The 23,164-nt window shown below is 34.9% G+C and overlaps 4 protein-coding genes across 5 annotated transcripts; 2 read left to right on the forward strand and 2 right to left on the reverse strand.

Annotated features, from left to right (window-relative positions):
- Window positions 1–233: 233 nt before the first annotated feature.
- Window positions 234–5,241, forward strand: LOC110706023. Of its 2 annotated transcripts, XM_021883933.1 has the most exons (4): window positions 234–581; window positions 1,522–2,984; window positions 4,074–4,212; window positions 4,307–5,241. In XM_021883933.1, exons 2-4 carry the CDS (start codon window positions 1,539–1,541, stop codon window positions 4,960–4,962), a joined length of 2,241 nt encoding a protein of 746 aa, XP_021739625.1. In that variant the 5' UTR covers window positions 234–581; window positions 1,522–1,538; the 3' UTR covers window positions 4,963–5,241. The 2 variants fall into 2 exon arrangements, with proteins under 2 accessions (XP_021739625.1, XP_021739626.1); XM_021883934.1 differs by having other exon boundaries at window positions 234–2,984.
- A 359-nt stretch (window positions 5,242–5,600) lies between these two features.
- Window positions 5,601–7,378, forward strand: LOC110705985 (dirigent protein 25-like). Its single transcript, XM_021883907.1, has one exon. The coding sequence runs from the start codon at window positions 6,556–6,558 to the stop codon at window positions 7,162–7,164; it is 609 nt and encodes a 202-aa protein (XP_021739599.1). The 5' UTR covers window positions 5,601–6,555; the 3' UTR covers window positions 7,165–7,378.
- A 1,114-nt stretch (window positions 7,379–8,492) lies between these two features.
- Window positions 8,493–10,037, reverse strand: LOC110706024 (dirigent protein 9-like). Its single transcript, XM_021883935.1, has one exon. The coding sequence runs from the start codon at window positions 9,835–9,837 to the stop codon at window positions 8,740–8,742; it is 1,098 nt and encodes a 365-aa protein (XP_021739627.1). The 5' UTR covers window positions 9,838–10,037; the 3' UTR covers window positions 8,493–8,739.
- A 10,236-nt stretch (window positions 10,038–20,273) lies between these two features.
- On the reverse strand, window positions 20,274–20,720 carry LOC110706102 (dirigent protein 24-like). Its single transcript, XM_021884015.1, has one exon. The coding sequence runs from the start codon at window positions 20,718–20,720 to the stop codon at window positions 20,274–20,276; it is 447 nt and encodes a 148-aa protein (XP_021739707.1).
- Between the last annotated feature and the right edge of the window lie 2,444 nt (window positions 20,721–23,164).

A 23,164-nucleotide genomic window follows, 5' to 3' on the forward strand; every position in this document is an offset into this window, starting at 1 on the left:
ACATGAATTATTAATATTGAAAAAAATAAAATAAAAAGGGACCCCATGGCGCCTACCCATTTGCAAATGCATGATATAGTTCACTTTCCCTCGCATTTCCAATTTCCATTGACCAATAAGATTGTAAATTTGGGTTGAATCATATAAGTTGGCAAGTAGATATACGTATATGATAATGACATATTTAGCATCAATTAATTAATTAATTCATTATTACTCCATACAAAAACAAATTTTGCGTCCAATTTTTATTTTAAGGGATGTCATAAGTCTCATAACTCATAACCTTTGGCGGGCCGGTTCGACTTTCTAAATGTCGGCCGGCGAGTCTTCTCATCTTCCTACTTCACATCCAATTTTTTTTTCTTACTTCCAAATTTCTTCGTCAATTTCTTTCCTAGTTTTTCTCTAATTTTCCCGCAATATCGGATTTTTTTTTACCCTTTTTTCTTTCTTTCCATTTCATTTTGGGTTTATTTCTAGACAGATTTTTCTCTATTCTTTTGAACTTTTTTTGTTTCAATCCATTTTTTTTCCTTCATTTTGGGCGATTTCTTCCTCTGTAATAATTCTGGGTTAAGGTTAGTTTTCTGATTTGTGTTGAATTTGATTTTGGTTTATGTTCATTAATTTTGTGTTTATGTTTGTTATAATAATCTGAAACTGGGTATTATTGAATTCTGGGTTATAAATACTTTGATGATTTTGGTTTACTTTTTACTAATGGAAGATGGGTTTCAGAGTAATAGAAGTTGTTGGCATTTTTAATGTTAAAATAATGGAGAATGAATAATTATTGTCTTATTTTTATGATAATAATTTGGTTATATTTGTCATTATTTCGCTTGTATGGAATCACTGTGTAACCACTTTCTTTTGCTTTAGTGAATTTTAGTTATATAATGGGTTTTCTCTACAATGCACCCTTTTATTATAGTCTTCCGAAATTTCTTTTTTCGTCCAAATCCTCGTATTTTCCCATCATATATATCCGACCGTTACTTTAGAACCCGACCCTAAAATAAATCTAGATAGAATAAAGGTCCCTTTATAATATAGGGATTTTTAAATTATAGAGAAATGTTCTTACTATAGGTTATGTTTGATGTTTAATATGAAAGTAATAAATGCAGAAAATTCTATTTAGTGGGTTATGTTTTTGATTATTGTATGTTGTAGGAATTTGCTTTTTAAGTGAGTTTCTGGGTGGCTTCTTTTGCAAATTTAATGTGTGTTTAGTAGAGCATTATATTTGTCTTTTCTAGCTCTTATTTGATAAAAAATAAATAATGAAAGTATGAGTTGTAATTAGTGTATGCTGTCTCTGGCATGTTGCAATTATGGTTTCAAAGAGATTTATGTTAGATATATAGAGTGTGGGTCTAGAAGTGTGCGGTGCTAATTTGTGTTCTTCATACCTTTTTTTTTTTTTTTTATCAACTAAAGGTGCATGTATGATGAATTATGATACGTTTCGTGGAATTTTCGTGTTGATTTGTCCTGTCATTGTCATGCATCTAGGGTGTTGAAGCTTGTATATGGTAGCAGTTGGGTTACTACACTGGGAAATGGCAGCAGAAAGAAATGCGTCGAGTGTTCTTGCAAGGTTGATGGGTATTGATAAACCATCAAACTTGAATACTGCACATCAAAGGCATAAAGTACTCTCTCAGAACTATCATCAGAATATTGCTTCAGTTGGTAAAAGGGAGAAAGCATTCTTGTGTTCGGATGAAGCTGATTCTTACATGGAGGAAAGTGAAGATACAGCTAACTATTTAGGAGGAGCAAGTGTGATTGATTACCAGAGTTTGCTTTGTCGAACTGAGAAGTCCTTTCTTGCTGGAAATTCACGTTCATCATCTAATTCCTCATCTAGTGACCGGAAACGAAAATTATCTGTGTCTGAGGGGAATAAAGGAATGCGTTTTCAAGGGAGGAAAGCGAATGGCTCCTATAACAGCTTAAAGTCTCCAACTCAAGGCTCTTTGTCATCTCAGGAAATAGCAAAGCAAATTACTGGTCAAGTAAAGCATAGTATATGGCATAGTTGTGCAGAGTTATCCAGTTCAAGGCCTAGAGGTGAAAAGAGTTCTGAAAATGATGAGGAAAAAGTGACTTTATCTGCTCGTTTAAGTGATTCAGAGAAAAAACATGAAGCATTGTCTTTCAATTCAGCTGGTGGATCTTCTAGCAGGGGATCTCAGACAGTCAGTAAACAGATCTCAGAAAGGTACAGAGCAAGGAAATGCTCCCAGGAGGTTAGCACATCTTGTGGAAGCAGCAAAATCCTAGATGAAGTGTTTGTTACAAGTAGTAATGGAAGTAATACTGTCCTCAACACCAGTAATGGGAATTTAAACACTCCTTTACATAATGACAATGTGAATGTTTGTCCGGTGTCTGCTGCCAGATATTTGTCCAAACCAACACGTTTTCCTTCTGCTTGGGTTCCCAGAAGCAGAGTAAGGCAATTTACTTTTGATAAAAGTTGGTGTTTGAGACCAGGAAAGTGGGATAGAAAGCAATGCGATGACTCAGAGAAGGACAATATTGGGCCTAAAGATGTACAATCAACATCTGAATGTACTAGCTTAGACTCAGAGAAGCCATGCATTCATCATGCAGCTTCCATAATCCTTAACGATTCAGTTGAGCACGTGGGACATAAGTCGCATGAACAAACTTTTACATTGATCAATTCTGTAAATTACACGGCTTTTTCAGATTTAGAGAGTCCTGCTTATCACGAGGCTCACATAATCCTGAATGAGATTAAGGAAAGGCATCTAGAGAAGGTTGTTTCTCAAAACAACACTGTTGAATCCTTGTCTACAGATTGTAATTTAGCTTTGGAGACAGAGGACCTTTCTGATGATGAGCATAAAAGAGTGAACTTGTCTAGTGAAGTTAGAAGGGAGATTTTGTCAGCTAAGTCAACTTCATGCATTTTGTTGGGAGATCAAGAATCTTGGAAGCACCAGGTACTTTTTAACTTTATTTTATCCTCATATGACTTATCAATATACGCTGGTGTAAAATGGGGTTGGAAAGATGGCAAATTAATTAAGATGGAGGGAATAATTTTTACACTTGAAGAGCTAAATATGAATGAAATCTTTTGTATACATTGCTTCTAAATCTGTTTGTTGCAAAGCAACGAGCCATGCTTTTTATGTTGGTTAAGCTTTTTATCTACATTTTATCTACTCCAGATTTAAAATGCGATGTTTATTCTTTTTGCTGATTGTGGCAGCTAAAGTCTCAATTCTAGAAAAAATGTTTGCATAAAGTTTGCCACCACTTAGGTCATTTTTATCTTGGCTGTTTCCTCTGGTAATTTGTTTTTGATGTCTGGTGCTACAGGCTTGATGAAAGAAAGGATTTATCAATTTTTCTAGAAACTGATCTAGAATTTTGACCATAGTTTTGTGGTGTTCTCATTAAATCTTAAAGTTTATCGAAGCTCAAAGATCAATATACTCGTGTCTATTGGGAAAATACTGTGTTTGGGTCTGGTTACTAGTGGTTTTAATATACTATACCTTCAAACAGAGATGCGGCAAATTGTTTGAGAAATTGCATGAGGATGATTTCCGCAGTTGGAGACTTGGATTGTAAACCATTGAAACACACTTATTTCATTAATAAGACAAGCTTTGAGATATTGTGGGAGCTTTGTTGCCAGAATACGATGAAATATTGAAAATCTTGGAGGATGTTACCTTTGTTAAAGATAAATGTTGGAGGTCTTATATACATAATTAGCAGAGACATATACTTCATTCATGGAATTTCAGTTACATTATGTTGTTTGAGCTTAGGTTCTCCTAGTAGATATATAACCTACTTGACTGTCTTTCACTTCACCAAGTTTATCTTTGTTGATTGTGGCTTTATTACCTTTTCATACATATCCTTAGGAAGTTGTTTTGTAGATAATTCCGGTTCCCCCCCCCCCCCCCTCCTTTTTTTTTCCCCCAAAAGCTATCATCCTAATTTTAAGTCTTTACAATGGTTTCTTAGTCCATTTCAGTACTTCTCTTCTCATTAGTTGGATGTCAATTTTGCAGTTAAAAAAGAAAGACAAGGCTGCTGAGCCAAGGTCTCCTGTGAGTTCATTGGAAGGCCCAGAAGGTTGCATGCATATTCCAAATATATCTGTGGAGGCAGCGGGACATTTGTCTGATCAAGTAGAGAACGATTGCCAAGGTTGGTAAAAAATAAATAAATAAATTATTTACTAACTCTTATATAGATGATGATGTTGTATCTCTAAATTTTAGATCCTCTATTCTGTGTGTAGGTTTGCAAAGAAAGCTTCAACTCATAGAAACCATGTCTTTAGAATCAGGATCAGAGGGACCTGAGATGGTAGTATCTAGTGAGGGGGGCGATTATGAAGATTCAGTTGGTTTATATCAGAATGATCCACAAATAATGGAAGTATATCAAACTTTAATCAAAGAAAGCTTGGATTTCTCATATGTAGTTGATGTGTTGGTGGAGTCAGGTCTTCAAATGATGGACTTGGAGATGGAAAGCAAAACTTGGTGTTTACGTGGTTATGTCTTGGAACCTTTAGTGTTTGATGAGTTAGAGAAGAAGTATGGCAAGCATATGCCATGGGAAAAGTCAGAAAGACGGCTTTTATTTGATCGCTTAAACTTGGGGCTCTTGGAGATTGTCAAACCTTCTGTTGGCCTGAGTACATGGAAGAAACCTGTAGCGAAAAGGTTTTGTCAAAGGCAAAAAAGTCAGGAGCTCATTGTGGAAGACCTGTGGTCGTTGCTGGTCAACCAGCAAGAGGATATTAAGAGGAAACCTGATAAAGTGTGTAAAAAGGAGATTGAATGGTTAGATTTAGAAGAGGAAACAGATTTGATAGTACAAGAAATACAAAGTTTGCTGATAGACGAATTTATAGAGGAGTTTGTGAGTGGGGAATTTTCTTTTTGTTGAACGCGTGTTCGTGTAGATAGGTTTAGTCATTGAAATTGTACAAAATACATTTTTCTGCAGAACGTATTTGTAGAGTCTGCATACTGAGGGACAAGCATATAGGAGTTAGTGACTTTTCACTTGAGGGGAACTACTATTGATTGATTTTAGCACACATTTTTTGAGTCATTGTTAAAGATTAAGTTGATAAGGTTTTGCAATGATAGCTTCATTCTTGTATAAAGCACATTTTTCATAAAGTTTGTTGAAAGTGAAATATAGTGATTGTTTTTCCTGTAATACTTGGTCCTTGATACTTTGATTGGAAGCAACCTTTATTGAGTTAAAGCGTCTTTGCTTTGTGATTTTGATTAAATTGGTTAGATTACGTTTCTAGTTATACTTGATATGTTGACCAGAGTGTCTTACTACAGTCTTAGGATGCTAATTCCTAATATCCTGCCAAAAGTAAGAGCCTTTTTTACAAATTCTGGGCAACATTAGTAGACTCGGGACTTATTTGGTTGATGTAGGAAGTAAATTCCCATGGAAAATTCTAATTCATGGGAAATTACTTCCTTTATCAAAATTCCTAGGAATTGCATAAATATTTTGGTTGTCATGTGGGAATTTGTAAATGACCAAGGGAGGGGTGGGTAAGTAACTTCCCATGTTTTGTGAGAAGTGAAAATTCCCATGAATTGTGACTTCCCCAATTTTTGCTTTTTAATGTTAACCAAACAACATACCTAAAAGGAAATTCATGGAAATTTTAAATGCCCATGAAAACTAAAGGCAACCAAACAACACCTCAAACTGATCTATATTTCGGTACTTGATTCTAACTACTTGCTCCGGACCCAAAAAAATAAACCGTATGACTTGAACCATGATTTACAAGTAATATTGTTTGATTTTTGACCTTTGATTTTTAATAGGCTTTGAATTTTATTTTTTATTTTGTATATTTTTTTTATGACTAAGAGCATGCTGATTTATATAATTTAAGGAAACTAAATAGCTGTCACTCTGTATGTCAATTTCCTAATAGTGCATAATCTATATAGTCAATGATCAAATTATCCATTAAGATTTGCTTATTAAATTTGGAAATGTGACAACTGCATATCTCCTTGATTGTTCTGATCAAGTTGATTTTCATTATCCAGCCAATCCTCTTTGACTAAACCAATCTTTGAACACAAAATAGTCAACGTTTGACTTTTTAAAGCTTACCAAAACACACTCACCAGTATTGCATGTAGTTACGTAAACACCAACTCCATTTCATCAACGTACTACTACAATTTTAGTCATAGCAATTTTATTTTGAAAGGGGAGTATTTATAAGTTAGCAAAATCCTGAACATTTTACCACAAAAAAAAAAAAGCCTGTCTTCTCTGCTCAGGTTTCGACCTTATTGCCATGGAAATGCATATTTTAAAATCCATGATTGCCAAGTATTCCATTGTATCATGGTTAATCCTAGGCTTTACTGCATTAACCTCCACTGCTCGATTTCTCGATGAACAAACTGATTGGGAAGCTATGCATCCTCAAGGGGCCCCTGCCCCAACCCTGTTCCAAACACAGACCTTGCTTTTACCTTTTTCATGCATGACATACTTGGAGGATATAACCCCATAGCTAAAGCCATCACCGGTATAGTTAACAACCCGCGACTAAGTGGCCAGCTCCCCTTCGCTAAACCTTATGGCGCAGTCCTCCCTATTAATAGTGGAGTCAAAGTAGATAATGCTGGCGGTTTCCCCTTCCTCACAAGCTTGAGTGGCACCACTTCTAATATTTTCCAAAATAATGGCATGAATGGAGCACGTCTCCCAGTTGGTTCAACCATAGAGAAGCTTATGTTTGGGACTATGACTGTGGTTGACGATGAGCTTACTATAGGGCCTGAGCTGAGCTCTGGTAGGGTTGGAAAGGCACAGGGTTTCTATGTGTCAAGTTCTGTGGATGGTAAAAGTCAAGTGATGGCCCTCACTGCTATGTTCGAGACTGGAGGTTATGCTGATACAATCTGCTTCTTTGGGGTTCATCTGTTGGGTGTATCGGAATCTCAGATGGCGGTCATGGGGGGAACTGGCAAGTTTGTCAATGCTAAGGGGTATGCCATTATCAAGACCTTGCCACCCTCAAAAAATCAGGTTCAGACTGATGGGGTGGAGACTGTGGTCCAATTCACTGTCTATGTTACCTATTAAATTCTTTTTTCATTCTTTTTCTTGTTTTACCTCCTTTCTTTGATTTGGAGAAGCTACAAGATTATTTTTTTACCGTGATTTGCATAATCACAATTAGAACCCTTGATTGTTTTGTTAGTGATAGTGTTCACAGTTTACTACATACCTTTAAGGCTTGGTATAAGATTATTATCTTACTATTTACTCGCTTTCGACCAGCTTTGTTTTTGTTTAGTCTGGGCAGATATAACAGCTTACTTGTAGCAATAAGAGAGCTAATAACATATCAACATTTAACATTGAGATGGCTTTACACAACTTGCAATCCTTTATAAGACAATATTGATATATGATGTCGAGTCCAAGAAGCAAGTAGGCATTTTCCATGTCAAGATTATTACTCTGTTTACAAATTTGTTTAGTTTGACATGAGTAAAACATCTCCTGGGAAAGACTGATAGGGAAGTTGGAATTTGAAGAACGTTATTGTATTGAATGGAAAAAGCCGCAGTGGGGTTTCCTGGTAGTTTGATATTAACTGCTAAATCTATTAGCTGCACGGTCATCAGGGCCCTGTCAAGGTTTGGATAGCACAACCTGCTCAAACCTTAGACAATTCCAGAATTTGGTTCCTTTACAAGCTACAGTACATTGCAGGAATTCCCCTAAATTCCGGCAATGAAGTGCTAGGAATTCCCCTAAATTCCGGCAATGAAGTGCTAGATTACTTTCATGTGTCTAAAACTCATGTTTATATGCTAACAGATGCAATCATACATGAAAACCACACAGCGCAATATATATCTTGTTATGTGCAGAAATTTCTCTATTTCAGAAGATAAGTCTTCTGCTAGAAAAGATTCAGCCTCTATCTTGATTTGGCTTGATGATTTGACCTCCATCTCTCTAGACTAGGATTCTTTTATCTGTTTGTGATCCATGCAGAATAGTAACGGCTAATAGACCCTTGATACTCTAGTTTTAATTATCTATTTTGTTTAAATTTTCCTTACAACGCATTTCAAAGTTAGATGTTTTTTTAAGAATGCTAAAATGTCTAATATTTACATAGAAAAGTTAGTGTTTCACTTGGTACTTGTTAGTTCATACTTTGTAGTAGTATTAAATCGTTGCTTACTAATTGAAGTATAAGTCTAGCAAAGGTTTATTTATGTAATTAAAGTATTCCTTTGCACATTGTGCTGTACGCCTGTACTTCGTATATATGAATAGAAACTGAGGTATAGTTACAACATGGATACTCTAAGGCGTAATTAGAAATCACTTCTAGTCTTCTAGGAAGATAAAAACGAAATGTTCAGACTCTTTAATTTACACCTAATATCAGATTGAAAAATTGATCTTTGGCAGAATGTTTTGCATGTCATATCAGGAAATACAGAAAGAAGAAGGTAAATCCAAGAAACTCATTTGCATTAAGTACATAATTTCTGATTAACTTACATGGCTTAATTATACATACATAATACGTACAACAAAGTGAATGAAACTCCAACTTAAACCAAAAAAAAAAAAAAAAAAAGAGCACAAGCATCAAATTACACAAGTTTAGATTTCAGGACTCTGCAGTCATACCTAGTTAAGGTAAACACTAAAATGAGCAACGGTGTCAACACCGTCAGTAGTGTGCTGGTTCTGATCAGGGATAGTCTCAATAGTAGTATATCCCTTAGCATTCTCATACTTACCTGTTCCACCGATGACAGCCATCTGAGAAATCGGAGAGGCAGTCCGGTGGACACCGAAGAAGCTGATGGTGTCATCGGTTTCTTGTTCATGACCCTCACCATGGAAGATTGCGGTGAAGGCCATGGTGTGACTTTCTCCGTCAAGGGAGCTAGCAAGGTAGAAGCCTTGGCCTCTGCCCATGACGCCAGACCCGAGCTCATGGCCCTCAGTGAGCTCGTCGTCAATGACTGTGATGGAACCAAACAGCAGCTTCTGGAGGGTTGTACCAGAGGGAAGCTGTCCAGGATTGACAAATGCGGCCTGGTTGTTGTTGCCACCGTTTACAACATTGTTGTTGCCAGCATTTTGGACGACTTGTTGTTGGTTCTGACCGTTAAGTCCTGCAAAGGAGGGGACATTGTTATTGTTGAGGACGTTATTGAGATTGCCATTGTTCATGAGGGGTATTCCGTTGGAGACTGGGAACACTTGGTTGTTTGGCTGTGAGAATGGGATTCCATTGACATCGCTGGAGGCAATTAGACCAGTGACAATCCTGCCTGAGGCACTTGACCCGCCTAGAACATCATGCATGAAGAAGGATATAGCAGGATGTCCGGGCTGCTCAGCTCCGCCTCCAGCACCACCCTGTGCAGCAGATGCTGCAGGAGCTTCCTCAGGGGTAGCTGCAGCAGTAGTTGTAGAGTCTGGTTGAGGCTGATCAGGTTGATTATCCGGGGTTGCAACCTCTTCAACAGGAGCTTCTGCTGCAGCATCTGGAGTTTCTGCAGCAGCAGCTGGAGCTTCTGTCGCAACAGCAGGAGCTTGGCCGCTTGGTAAAACAGTTGTAGAACTGGAATCATCCATTGGTGGTAGACTTGGTAGTTCATCTGCAGGAGTAAACTGAGAGCTCATTTGGTCGAGGATTCGAGCAGAGTTGGCAAGACCTAGAGTGAGGGATAGTAGTAGTATACAAATGGTGGGAAGGGAGAAAAACTTGGCCATTTCGGGTTTAAATGCTAATTAAGCAAAGAGGACAGATTATAAGAGATTGGATATGTTGTATCTCTCAGAGATAATTGCTTGAATTGTTGTTGGTGATGAATAGAAAGATGTACATTAGGGTATATATAAGTTTTGAGGAACTTCAAATTTATTCTAATAAATGGTTGTCAGAAAATTTGTAGTGGAGCTGATGAAATTGATTGTAGTAGTAGTTGTTTGCATGTGTGGGTTTGATGGGTTAAGTAGTTTAAAAAATAATGGTTAGGTAGTTGATTAGGAAGAGTTCATTGGTGTTACAGGTTGAAAAGTGCATTGATAAGTTTTCTGTTTTGTCTTTGAATGGCTTAGGTGAGCTTAATAATTACCTTGATGTGCATGACAATTTACCGATTACCCTTTATATTTTACTCATTTGAAGTTTGATCATATAAATAAGTGAAAAAAAATACTGAGTACCAAGTTTGGATCATAAATTCTAATAGAATCTCAAATGTGATAGCTCTTGCAATAATCTCAATTTTGCTACTCACTCAAGTGTTTTTGTTTTAAATTTTCCATAATGACCTTTTACATTTGATGATGCATAACTTTGATCGACAATATATATGTTGAATTTTAAATAAGTTTAATTGTTTTACTAAGTTTGATAAGATTGCCTGATATCAACGTATAGTTTTCAAATTTGAATACCAAAATAGGCTTTTGGTTTCCCACTAAAGCAGCATCATGCACCCTATGTGTGATATACTCCCTCTATTTTATTTTATTTTTTATTTTTTTTTCTTTTTATAAATGCATTAGTTTGATTAGCGCATTTACCAAGACGCAATTTTGACCATCAATATCTTTAATTGTCTATTAGTATAATAGTAACAAAATTAAATCCCTACCTTTTAAAAACTCTTAGGATAGTGTTTGGACAATTATACCCTTCAAAATTTTTATTTACTTATTAGCCCTCATTAATGTTAATTGCCTCTCTTTTTTAAACTCTTAAAAATAGTGTGTGGACATTTGTACCCCTAAAAATATGATAAGGTATTGGGTGCGGACTTCCGCACGCAAATTTGGGCGGGAGGCTTGGCTGATATATTTTACTTATTAGCTGATATGTTTCATGTGTTGGCTGATATATTTCATTTGTTGGTTGATATGGTTTTTGTGTTGACTAATATATTCCTTTTGTTGGATGATATGTTTTTTTTTTCTTTTGTTGGCTGATATCAGGCATCATTTGGTTTATATGTTTCTTTAGTTGGCTGATATATTTATTTTGTTGGTTGATACGCATATTTTAATTGTTGGCTTATATGTTTCATTTTGTTGGCTGATATGTTTATTTTGTTGGCTTACCTGTTGCTTTTGTTTACTGATTTCATCCTTTTGTTGGCTGATATGCTTCGTTTGTTGGCTGATATGTTCCTTCTGTTGATATACCTTTTGTTGGCTGATTTCATCCTCTTGTTGGCTTATCATATGTATCTTTTGTTGGCTGATATGTTCCGTCTCTTGGCTGATAAGTACCTTTTGTTGGCTAATATATTACTCTTGTTAGCTGATATGTATCTTTTGTTGGTTGATAGGTTTCTTTTGTTGGATGATACGTTTTTATTAATGTCTAATATATCCCTAATATTAACCGATATCAGACATTTATTAGCTGATATGTTAATTTTTTTTGGCTTATATGCATCATTAGTTTTATTTTACTCCATTTTCCTCTCCACTCACGCAACTCCCCTGTTGCCCCCAAAGAAAAACTCCACTCATGCAACTCCATTCAGGTAACCCGCACCTTTTCATTACAATCAGCAATTATTCAACATCACCTCCACTGCAAAACAGCCGCACCTTTTCACTACAATTACCCAGCCACCGCCATCGCCTATGTCGCCTCCATTAATCACCGCACTAAACCACCAGTTCTGCCACCACACGCAATGCTCGTGGAAGCCTTGATTTCGATTCACCGTTGAGTTCAGCAAGTCGAGTCCGGCAATCCTTGTTAACTCTGTTGATTTCGGTTCACCGTTGAGTTCAGCAAATTGATTTCGATTCACCGTTGATTTCGATGTTTCCTTTGAATTAATTGGTTTTTTTTGGTAGGTTTTTATTTGGGTTTTTGAATATTTGATTTGATTTTGATTTCTGGGTTTGTGCAGATTTTGACACCATGGAAGGCGGCAGAGGAGGTGGAGATGAGTTTGTGAGAAAGTGATGAAGAAGATGAGAGTGTTTTTCTGCTATTGGAGGTGTTAGGAACAATGAAGCTATTTGCCGCACGAAACACGTCCGCACCCAATAGCTTGTGTAATGATATATGTTTTTGTATTTCTCTCATTAACTATGCCAACAACTAAATTTTTGACGTAAAGTCAAACCGAAAGAACTCTCCGAACCTCGTTAGCTATAGTGCACACATTGCGCACGTTTGCTACCCTAGTTATGAAAATAAACTTTGTGACTAATTTGATGATATATTATAAATAATATTTATTTATTTTATAATGTTAAAAAATAAAGTCAAGTGAATAATGTAGGACTCAAAGTGATAAATTTAACAAAGAAAAAATCGAAAAAAAAGGAGATATAAAAGGAGTACTAGTGAAATGAAAAGAAAGAAAAGTCTAGAGTTATGACTTATGAGCTCACGAGAGAATGTATTGCTAGTATGATCGTGGATCCAAGGGTTTGTTTATTTTTGTTTGGGTATTTTTACGTTGTTGTATATAGTCCTTATTTGTTTCAAGTCATTTTAGTGTTTGTGTGTGGTTTAACTTGCATTCAACAGTTTGGCTATTAAATTTCTTTTACTTTATTTTCTTATAAATAGGACCTTTGGGCTTTGACTTTGACTTGTAAGACAAAGAACAAAGTTGTAAATGAGAAATCAATTAAGATACACAAAGTATGAAAGTACTTCGAATAACACAAGCATATATTTATAGTGGTTCACACGTAGGGATGTCAATGGGGCGGAGTGGGGCCAAAATCCATCCTAACATTCTTATCTCCATCCCCATCACCGTTCTCACAGCAGGTCCAAAATCCATCCCCATCTTCACGCGATGGGTACAATTCCAAAACAATTCCTACTCCACCCCCCACTTGGATATCTACACCCACCTAATCCCTACCCATAACCCGCCTCCTTAATACAATGATATTACATAATACAGATTATTGAAAAAAAAAAAGTTGTTAATATTACACTCATATTTTTGTTTATTTTATAAATCTATTACAAAGTACTTCCTCCGTATTCAAATAAGTGAAACGTTTTGACTTTTTACACTATTCATCTAATTCAATTTGATCAATGTTTGTAATTCATACATAATATAAATACAGTTTTATGGGTACTTATCAGAATCGTATCAATGAATAGTTTATTAATTGATAATTAAAGATATTATTAGTCCCTGGCATACGTGTACATGAGAAACATTTCACTTATTTAAATACGAAGAGAGTATTACATTTACAACTTTATTGGTGTTAAAATATGGGGAAAATATTTCTCTATATTTTCTCATTGTATTGTTCCCTTGTATTTTTCCATTCATAATATTCGGCCACATTACAATATATATATATATATAAACAACAGGAATATCTGGTTTCAAAAAAAAAAAAAAAAAAAAAGATTATCTAACCCTAATATTCCTATATATTTTAACTTCCTAAACCTATTCACAATATCTCACATATATCTTTTCACAATATTATCTCATATGATATTATTCTCATAATATCATATCACAATATACGCTCCTATCTCAATACCCTCCTCAAATTGGATGTGTAGATTTCGAACATCAGACTTGGACAATAAAATAAAATCTGCATCTTGTTATCATCATCAAGCAGCAATATCTAATCACCAAACAATCCGCCGAAAATCACATAAAAATCCTCTTGAACTTCATCACGCTACGATATTTCTCATCGTCGAAATCATCAAATCTCACCATGATAAAAAATAATTGTAATTTGTGAACTCTAACAATAATTCTCTACAGTCGCACTATTATACGTTAATTATGAAAATAACGTAAAAATATAAATTAAAGTATGTAAATCCCTACAAACCACCAGCACACTCACGCACAAATGAAATTCCTCGCAAATCTCACAATCCCACATTCTCACAAAGACGTAAGATCTCTCTCTTTTTTTTTTTCTTTTTTTTTTTTTAAAGTTTGTGAACTCTCACAATCTCACAAGCAGAAGCCTCACGTACACAAGTATTATGCGCTAAAAAAATGGAATATGAACTCTAACAATTCCCTTGAATTAGTCATGGTTTGTTTCCCAAAATTTTTAATGGACAACGGTCACAAATCACAAATTTTGTATTTCCTTCATCCCTTATTTACATGTCTATTTTTTTTGTAGGGTTTCAAAACTACATGTCTATTTCTACTTAAATATTGTATTTTTTCATAATATTCATTGTTTTTATTGAGTTGTCATTAATTTTCTTTTAATTTTTTTGTACTTTTAACATCATTTTCCAACACTTTATCTCTCCATCTCTTTAATAATTACCAACAACCTTTTCTTTCTCTCTATCTCTCTCTAACCCCACAGGCATATTTATATTTCCCAATTATGACTTTTAAGCTAAGGAATTTCTGAATTCCTTAGTATAATGAATATTACGTTAAAAAAATATATATAAAAAAAAAAATTGGATCAAGGCTAAGCTCTTTGCACGAACTCTCGTGGTTTTCATCCTTTCCTCTCACAGCACAATCTCTCATGTTTAAGGTTTTTCTCATTCTCTCTCTCACACGAGCACTCGTGTTTTAGGTTTTTTCACTCTCTCCTCTCACATGAAATCTCGTGATCATGGTTTTCTGATCTTATTCTCTCCTCTCACATGAACTCTCGTGATTAAGGTTTTTTCATTCCTTCCTCTCACACAAACTTTCGTGTTTAAGGTTTCTCATTCTCCTCTCACACGAAGTCTCGTGTTTCCCAGGATCTCCCTAGGCTCTTGGACAACACAATCCTACACTATAAAACATCATTATTTTAATTTAAATCATTATTATATGAAGTATTTAAATATGAGGAAAATTGTAATACCCCGTATTTTTATACGTATTTTAATTTAAATCATTATTTTATGAAGTATTTAAATATTTTGAAATGAATTATTTATGGTATTTTATTAATTTAAAAAGGTTTATTTTAATTAAAGTTCCATTTTTATTTATTTAATTGCTTTGTTAATATTTATTTTATTATTTAGAAACTTTGGGGCATATTATTTTATAAAAGGAAGTTTTAAAGTCAATGAAATTTTTAAAGGAAGTCAAATGACTAATTTGAATAGGAGAAGGGATCATTAAGAGTAGAAAGGGAATTTAAGGTTAGGAAGGTTTTGAGAGGGGGTATAAATACCCATCTTATGAGCAAGTTAGATCTTGCCCAAGGTGGAGAATACCCAAAGGTAAACTCTCTCTCTCCCCTCTTATTTTCTCTCCCTTAATTTTTCCCCCTCCCTTTTTATTTTACATATCACACGCACAAACACATGGTGGCCGGTAGCCACCACCATTTTCTACTGGCCGGCCACCGCCGCCAGCAACAGCAGCCACTGGCGTGGAGGGCGGCAGCAGCCCCTTCCCATCGTGCGGTTGTGTGTGTTTAAAAAAAAAAAAACTCTTCTTTGTTTTAATTTTAATTTAGTCTTGATTTAATTATTATTTTTGGGTTGTGTGATGATTTTCATGATGTTTGATTATGATTATTATGTATATAATTTTTAGATTTACTTTTTGAATTAAAAAGCCCCAAATTGAAAACCCTAGGTTTCTAAATTAATGTGTATTGATGGAAATTTATTGTAGTTGGTTGGAATTATTGAAAAGGTGTTTTTAAACATAATTACAACAATTTTACATGTTTTTATAAAGCTGGAATTTTTATATAAAGGGTTAGAATTATGTTTCTTGAAGGGATTTTTAATTACCCATTATTTGGGAATAAAAAGTAGGGGTTTTAAATTAATTTTCAGCTTGTTTTAAAGGGTTTATAAGTGATTTAAAGAGTGTATATATTGCTGGAAATTTATATTGAATAGGTCTTAATGTCTCTTTCTAATTTTGGGTTGTAGGAGATTTCCATGTGAGTGATTTTGTGTAGTCGAAGCGATTTTGAGATCATATTCGAGGTATGTTCGCGTACTCGATAATTATTTAAGTGTATAGAAGCATGCTAGGCTTTGTTTAATTAATTCCGAGGTAGTATCATGATAGGTACTGGTTGGAATTGTTGATTGGATTGATGTTGGTGATGATTTCTAAAGTATGAATTATGTGTGGTGAATTGATGATTGGAATTAATTATGTTGGCATGTTGAATATGAACCACATTTTTATTATTGGCATGATTGAGAGCATGTTTAATTAAACTAAATGTTTAACTTGGTTTGGAATATAAAAAGGGAATTTTATGATTGCTCATATTATTTTATTGATGCTTTAAGCATGACCCATGGAAAATGAGCTATTAAGTGTCTTAGTACATAGGAATAAAATGTATTGCGGTGCCTAAGTGCACTTAAGGTGTTCTAAACACTGAGAGATAGGATTTACAGTGTTTTATGCGCTTAAGGTGTTATTTAATGCCGATTTAGTTTAAAAAGGGTTCAACATTATATTTATGTGGTCACTAATTATTCAAGAATTAAATTGGTGAGTTTTATTGCTTGAATGATTTATTATGATTGATTGTATTATGGTTTGAGAGTTATCACCAAGTCTAAAAATATGTAAATAACGTAAAGTGAAAGAGATTATGTACCAAAACTCTTGGAACATATATACCTTGAGTATGAACATATGGGGGGTGTTATGCGACTTTATATTTGATCATAACTTCTACTGGGAGTACCAGACGCTGTATTTTCCTTTATTTATTTTATGCGCAGGACGTCCAGTCACTTTCATGTGGCATTTGCCAAACCGGTTAGCTCCCGGTGTAGTTTACCTCAATTTATTTGGGGCAGGGATTTGGTGGGAAACCCGTTCGATGCGTAATCAAATTAAATAAGCAATTTATTTATTTATTGGTTGGTCGTTTGGTATGTTGTATGCTTGTAGCAGGTGCAACAAGGTAAGTTGTGTGTTGATAGGATGAAAGCATGTTAGTGTGCACTGTTTATGTTTATGTACTCAGCATTGCTGATTGTGTGTTTGTATGTTTGTTTGACCTTATCTTTATCTTGGCCCTACAACGAACCATTTCTAATGGCGAGTAGTGGGGACAAATTAAAGAGAAGCTTTTCAGGTGATGAAGCATATTCATGATGGGCATGAGTGAGGAGCGAATCATGCTTAGTTTCTATAAGAATATGATGTGGTTTATTGTTTTGATTATCATATATTTTGATTGTGAGACTAACACAAAGGTTTTTAAAATTCTTTTTGGGTTTTGATAAAGGCCTATAATGGTTCCAAGGTTGACTTCGTTTGACTTTGGTTTCGCTTTACTTTCATTTGGTTTGACTTTTTAGGTTAACTTGTTTTGAATGATTTTTAAAGTGAGTCTTTCGCTGTGAGTCTTTGATAATTTTCTTAGCCGTTTTCACGATGGCAGTAATGTATTAGAATTTCCTATTACGTATTTTAAAAGAGAAAAACAGATATTTTAAAGGAAAGGAATTTCTAGGGTGTTACAAAGTGGTATCTGGGAGCTTTGGTTGAGAATTTTTTTATCACTAAAGCCAAAAACGTGTTTAAAGTATTTTGTTTTAAACTTGGCCAAGTGTTTATTTAATCAAGTAATTTTAAAAGTGAGTAATTTTATTTTATTTTATTTTAATTAAAAGAGGACTGAATTTTTTTTTTTTAAAAAGGGTTCGAATTTTTTTTTTTAGGAAAATCCGAATCTTTTTTTTTTTTTTTTTTTTTTTTTAAATTAGGGTGTTCGAAATTTTTTTTTATGATGGACAAATATTTTGGCCTTTTTTGAAATTTGTTTTTTTTTAAAGAGAAGTCAAAAATATTTTTAGTTTGTTCATTTTGCAAGAAAGCGAAGGATTAAGGTAAGAATTATGTGTTAAAGCTTTAAAAAGCATGTTGGTGAGCTTAGGTAGGAAAGAATTTGGGCTTATAAGTTAGAAATAATCATGTTCTTGTATGCATTAATATTTAGGTTGTGATGTTTGATCATGTGAATTCATTGATTGGAAGAATGCAATTATGTGACTAGAAATAAGTGAGATTGTTTGATTGAACATTGAACCTAATTCATGCAAGAACTGTGTTATTTTATTTTCTTTAGGAAGAAAATTCTTTTCTAAGTCTTTTCCTTTATAGAATGCCGATCTTTCCTAGCAAACACTCTCAAATTGGTACTCTAATTAAGAAAGAATATGAACATCCTTTTGACTATGTCAAGAAAATTCGTTTCTACTGTTCTCATATGAGCGTATCCTAGGAGACAAGCATTATGACCTTCCTGATCATGTTTCAGCTATGATAATTCATTGTCTTCCTGATAAACCACCATATCTTGATGTCAAAGCAAAATTTGCTGATTTCTATTTGCCTGGGGACATTCCCAACTATTCCAAATACAAATATTATTATGGACAGTGGTACCCTGACTACAGATACTTGATATCTTATCTCGTTCGAGTAGAAAAGTATCACTACGAGCGTTTACATATTCCATATCAAAATTATTACTATGATAACCAGCAGGGAATAATTCCCCTTCCACTAGCAATCAATTAGGAAATTCTTCTCCACCACAAGGTAATCAAGCAGGAGCAAATGGAGGCAAGAGGAAGGAGAGCTAATGGATGAGAGTAACCATACTGTTGATAGTTCCATTATGGAAATTCCAAATCCAAATCCACCCCCAACTCCAATTATAATTGACATTTCATCTAACGATGAGGAAGATGAAGAGTTCACTCAAGTAGAGCAAAATCCATAGACACCTGAACCAATGGAGGAGGAAGATGACTCTGAATTCGATCAATTGGAAGCTACAAACAATCGAAGGACAAGAAGGACAATGTTCGAAAGGAGTAGATTTTTGTAGTTTCATTTCCTTTAGGATTCTTAGTTTCATTTCCGCAGTTTTAATTATTTCCTTTGTTAGTAAAGTAATAAGCGGCATGGCCACAGTGAGTATGTAAACCTATTGAGTTGTGTAGGTTATTCGAACTCATTTCATTTCAGCTTTCTACTCCCTCCGTTTCGCATTAGTTGCAACACTTTTCATTTTCGACCGTTTCATATTAGTTGCAAACTACTATATTTGAAAAGGACCCACCATTATCTTTTAATTTCTCTCTCCCACTAACCCCACTTTCACAAATATTTTATTACTTCTCTTTCCTACCAACCCGACCACACTACTTTTTTATTAATTCTATCTCTTACCAACAATACTTTATATTATAAGCCTGTAAGCCTAGTTTATTATTTTCTTAAACTATGAGTCAAGCCTACTGTTGCAACTAATGCGAAACGGAGGGAGTATTCATTTTCTAGGGGAGTTTTTTCTCAAGTTCTTAGAGAGCCACATGGGATTAAATTTTCTTAACGCGCTACGTATTATTAAATTTTAATTATAGCCAATCAAATAAGAGATTTGTAATTTTTCTTAGAATTAAATAATTAAATGCCACATAAGCAAAATTGACGAATGAGATTTTAGAGTTTAAATTAATTAAATATAAAATATTATCTTTTGAGATTAGGAATTATATCTAAATATATAAAGAATGAGAAAAAATTCACAATTTATTTTAAAATAAAAATATTAAATGATATATTATGTACAACGAATAAAATAACAAATTTAATCACATAAATACAAAAAATATTTATTTCAAAAAATAAAAACAAACCGTGCATCGACGGGCTTCTAGGGTAAATAAATTAGGTGTTAAAAGTTGTAAAGTTGTCAAAATAAATGTGTTATTGCAATTATTTGAAACATCCAAATTGGTAGGTGTTGTAATTTTAGCGAAACAGAGTAAATTTCTTAATTACCTATATTTTTCATATATATTCATTTTTGTGAAAACTAAGAATTACTCGAGCATTACCTATTAAAGGTACGGAGTATAAAACAATTCATCATGAACAGTTAATTCTTAGTTAGGTGCCAACAAACACTAGAGGAGTTGGAGGCTTGGAGCAATTGATAAGGAATGAAGTTCGTTGCTCTAAGGTCTCAAGCTCATGTCGTGTGCATTCATCGTTGATAAGGAAGAGTCGCCTTCGCACTTAGTACCCAACCTGCCTTGGATCTAGATCTGTTGGCATCCAGTATTATACTACATATGTTATACTAGTATGTCTATATATATTACAAGATAGTTTTATTTGACATTCACGACCATTTAGTAGGCGATAATAAATAAGTGACGATAATAATTAATTTATACATATAATATATAGTTAGCTGAGAAAAACATTGTACATAAGCATTATTTTTACATCATCACTTGACCCTTCAGTAGACCCTATATCTCTATTATTATTAACTACTTTAATAACAGCATATCCATTAGCATCTTTAAACTTGCCAGTACCACCAATCACAGCAACATGACACTCAAAAACATCTCTCAAATGCACCCCAAAAAACTTCAAACTATCTATCTCAATCTCACTACTCTTATCATCATCTCCATTTTCAACTGAAAAACTCACTGTCATAGCCATCATGTGATTATCTGATGATGAGCTCATGGAAACATAAACCCCCTTAGCCTTCCCCACCACCGTCGGTCCAAACACCTTGTTTTCGACGTATATATTCTCTTCAATGTTAGTCACTGACCCGAATTCCAACTCTTCTTGAATAGTGCTAGCTGCTGGGAAAACAATCCCAAATCTAGGCATATCTATAACTGTTTGTGTAAAAGTGTTTCGATCATTAGGGTTAGTTTGGTAGGGTAAGGGATTTCCCCCATATGTAAGAGGAAAAGTTCCTAAGGGCTTCGAGAAAGGAAGTGGTTGTTGTTGTTGTTGAGGGTTTATTGTGTTTTTGGTTGAAGGTTGTATGTCTTGCATAATGAATGTAATTGAAGGTTGAGTTGGATGCTGGAATGCTTGAGGTGGGGCGGCGACGTCGAGGAGGATTCGAGCTGAGTAAGAGGGAGTTAGGATTGTGTAGAGGAAGAAGAGAAAGAACGTACATGAGAAAGACATGATTTAATAAGAAAGCTTGTGAAGATATTGGAAGATGGCTCACATCATCTTAATTTAGATTTGCATTTAGGAAATTTTGTTATTTATTAAGTATAGTTAATTGATGACGTTGTTATAGATTTATAACTACAACTAATCCATGTATCTTTAATTTCCTATAATATTTGTTGGAGTAGTTATGGTTTCATAACTAGCTACTAATTAACTGAACTAGAACTAACTAATCCATGTATTCTTAACGGCAATATATGAAAATGGTATTCAAGTGCTTCTTTTATAACAAAGAAAAATTAGAAATAATAATCCCAACTTTCATGAACTTTGCTACAACAATCCGAACTTTGGATTATTCTGAAATAATCCAAACTTTGGGGGTTCTTCTTTTTGTTCAATCCCAAAAACCGGTGACCGGTTGAATGGGTTAATTTTTTTAATTTTGTTTTAAAGTGACACGTGTCACAAGTGAATTGGCTTAAAAAAATAAAAATAAAATAAAAAACGCCAACCAAACCCCGAAATCCCGACCACTAGACAATCCCCAAAAACCAGTAGCCTAACCCCAAAATCCCGGCCACCAGCCTAACCCCAAATGGTGGCGGCTGTTGCCCTTCCCCCTCCCCCTACGCCGATTTCCCCCTCCTCACTCGTCGGTCCTCCTTTTCCCGTTTTCCGGGTACCCTTAATCGAAAACCCCCAACCTCCTCCACTTGAAAATCTCTTAAAACCACCTCTCCCACTCCCGAAAACCCCCAAAAACTCCTCCCCACCATCGAAAACCCTAGCCACTTAGGGTTTCAGGGTGGTGGGAGGAACGATTTGGGGTTTTTGGCAGTGGGGAGGGGTTTCATTGGTGGATTCGAGGTTTCGAGTTGGTGGTTTCGTGGTGAATGGGGGGTGTTTCGAGGAGGGAGGAAGACAGCGACGCGGCAGAGGTTGTTTCACGCGGCTGGCCGACGAGAAAGGGGCGGCAGGCTGGGCTGTAGGGTGGTGGTTAGGGTGGGACGGTTGGGGAAGGGGAGGCTGACCGGTGGTTTAGTGATTTTTGGTTTTTTTATTTTTATTTTTTAAAAAAATTTTTGGACCTATAAGGGCTTGACACGTGTCAAGTGACCTAATATAATAGGTCATTAACTTTTGTTGACCGGTTAGGGATTGAAGAAAAAGAAGAACCCCCAAACTTTGGATTATTGGGATTATTGTATCAAAATTCATGAAAGTTGGGATTATTATTTCTAATTTTTCCTTATAACAATAAGTGAAAACTAGACAACTAAAGTAGCTAAATTTTGCCAAAATTGTTATGTTTAGATGCTACAAAAGTTCATGGAAAATGGTATGTGTAGACACCTGATTGTGTCTCCCTAAAAACCAAACCCTGTGATGAGTACCTTTCACGTATTTGATTATCTAGTTAGGTGATGAGTTGAAAAGTCTCGTGAAGTTTTCTTAAGCCTTGACTATATTTCTTACCTTTCTTTAAATGTTTTAAACCAAAATCATTTATTTCGTGTTTCTAAATTCAAAATCATTTATTTCGTGTCTTTGAAAATCATTCATTTCGTGTCCTCTTTATAAAATCATCCAAACCATTCTATTTTGGTCCATAATCATGGTCCATTTATTATTAGTTGGATGGGGCTTGAAAAAAGCTTTCCAACGATATATTATAAGCCCAAATCTGACTTATAAGGAAGAGGTTATGGCCAAAATACTAAATCGAGCCCAAACCGAGCCTTACTTGCGACCCAATGACCATGTGGACGATCCATTAACCTTAACCTCATTCCTAAACCGATTAGGATTTATAAAGAGGAATTCAAGAAGCTTCAAGAAACCGTGAATGGGCTTCCTGAAATGCTCAAGGGACTAACCACTCGAGTCGACAACCCTAACAAACAAGTACTAGTCGAAACCATCAAGTGCATGGAGGATAGCTTGAGTCAAATCTCTAATGACTACAAGTATTTTAAATAAGTTCTAAGGGAGTCTCAGTGAAAAAGGAACTTCTTCCGTAGAAGTTCTCTGCCAACGACATTCCTAAGTTTAAGGCTACTGACAACCCTTACTTCCATTTGAAGGCCTTTGAGACAATTATGGAGATTAAAGGGATTGACAAGAAGGTTTTCCCCTCACTT

Source organism: Chenopodium quinoa, unplaced genomic scaffold, assembly GCF_001683475.1.
Source record: "Chenopodium quinoa cultivar QQ74 unplaced genomic scaffold, ASM168347v1, whole genome shotgun sequence".
Lineage (NCBI taxonomy): Eukaryota > Viridiplantae > Streptophyta > Magnoliopsida > Caryophyllales > Amaranthaceae > Chenopodium > Chenopodium quinoa.

Bases quoted from the DNA above. Each gene is read 5' to 3' on its own strand.
- LOC110706023 (XM_021883934.1), top strand. From the start codon at position 1,539: ATGGTAGCAGTTGGGTTACTACACTGGGAAATGGCAGCAGAAAGAAAT. The intron at 2,985-4,073 runs GTACTTTTTAAC...TCAATTTTGCAG, and splicing joins AAGAATCTTGGAAGCACCAG to TTAAAAAAGAAAGACAAGGC. The intron at 4,213-4,306 runs GTTGGTAAAAAA...TTCTGTGTGTAG, and splicing joins AGTAGAGAACGATTGCCAAG to GTTTGCAAAGAAAGCTTCAA.
- LOC110706102 (XM_021884015.1), bottom strand. From the start codon at position 20,720: ATGCCTAGATTTGGGATTGTTTTCCCAGCAGCTAGCACTATTCAAGAA.
- LOC110706024 (XM_021883935.1), bottom strand. From the start codon at position 9,837: ATGGCCAAGTTTTTCTCCCTTCCCACCATTTGTATACTACTACTATCC.
- LOC110705985 (XM_021883907.1), top strand. From the start codon at position 6,556: ATGCATGACATACTTGGAGGATATAACCCCATAGCTAAAGCCATCACC.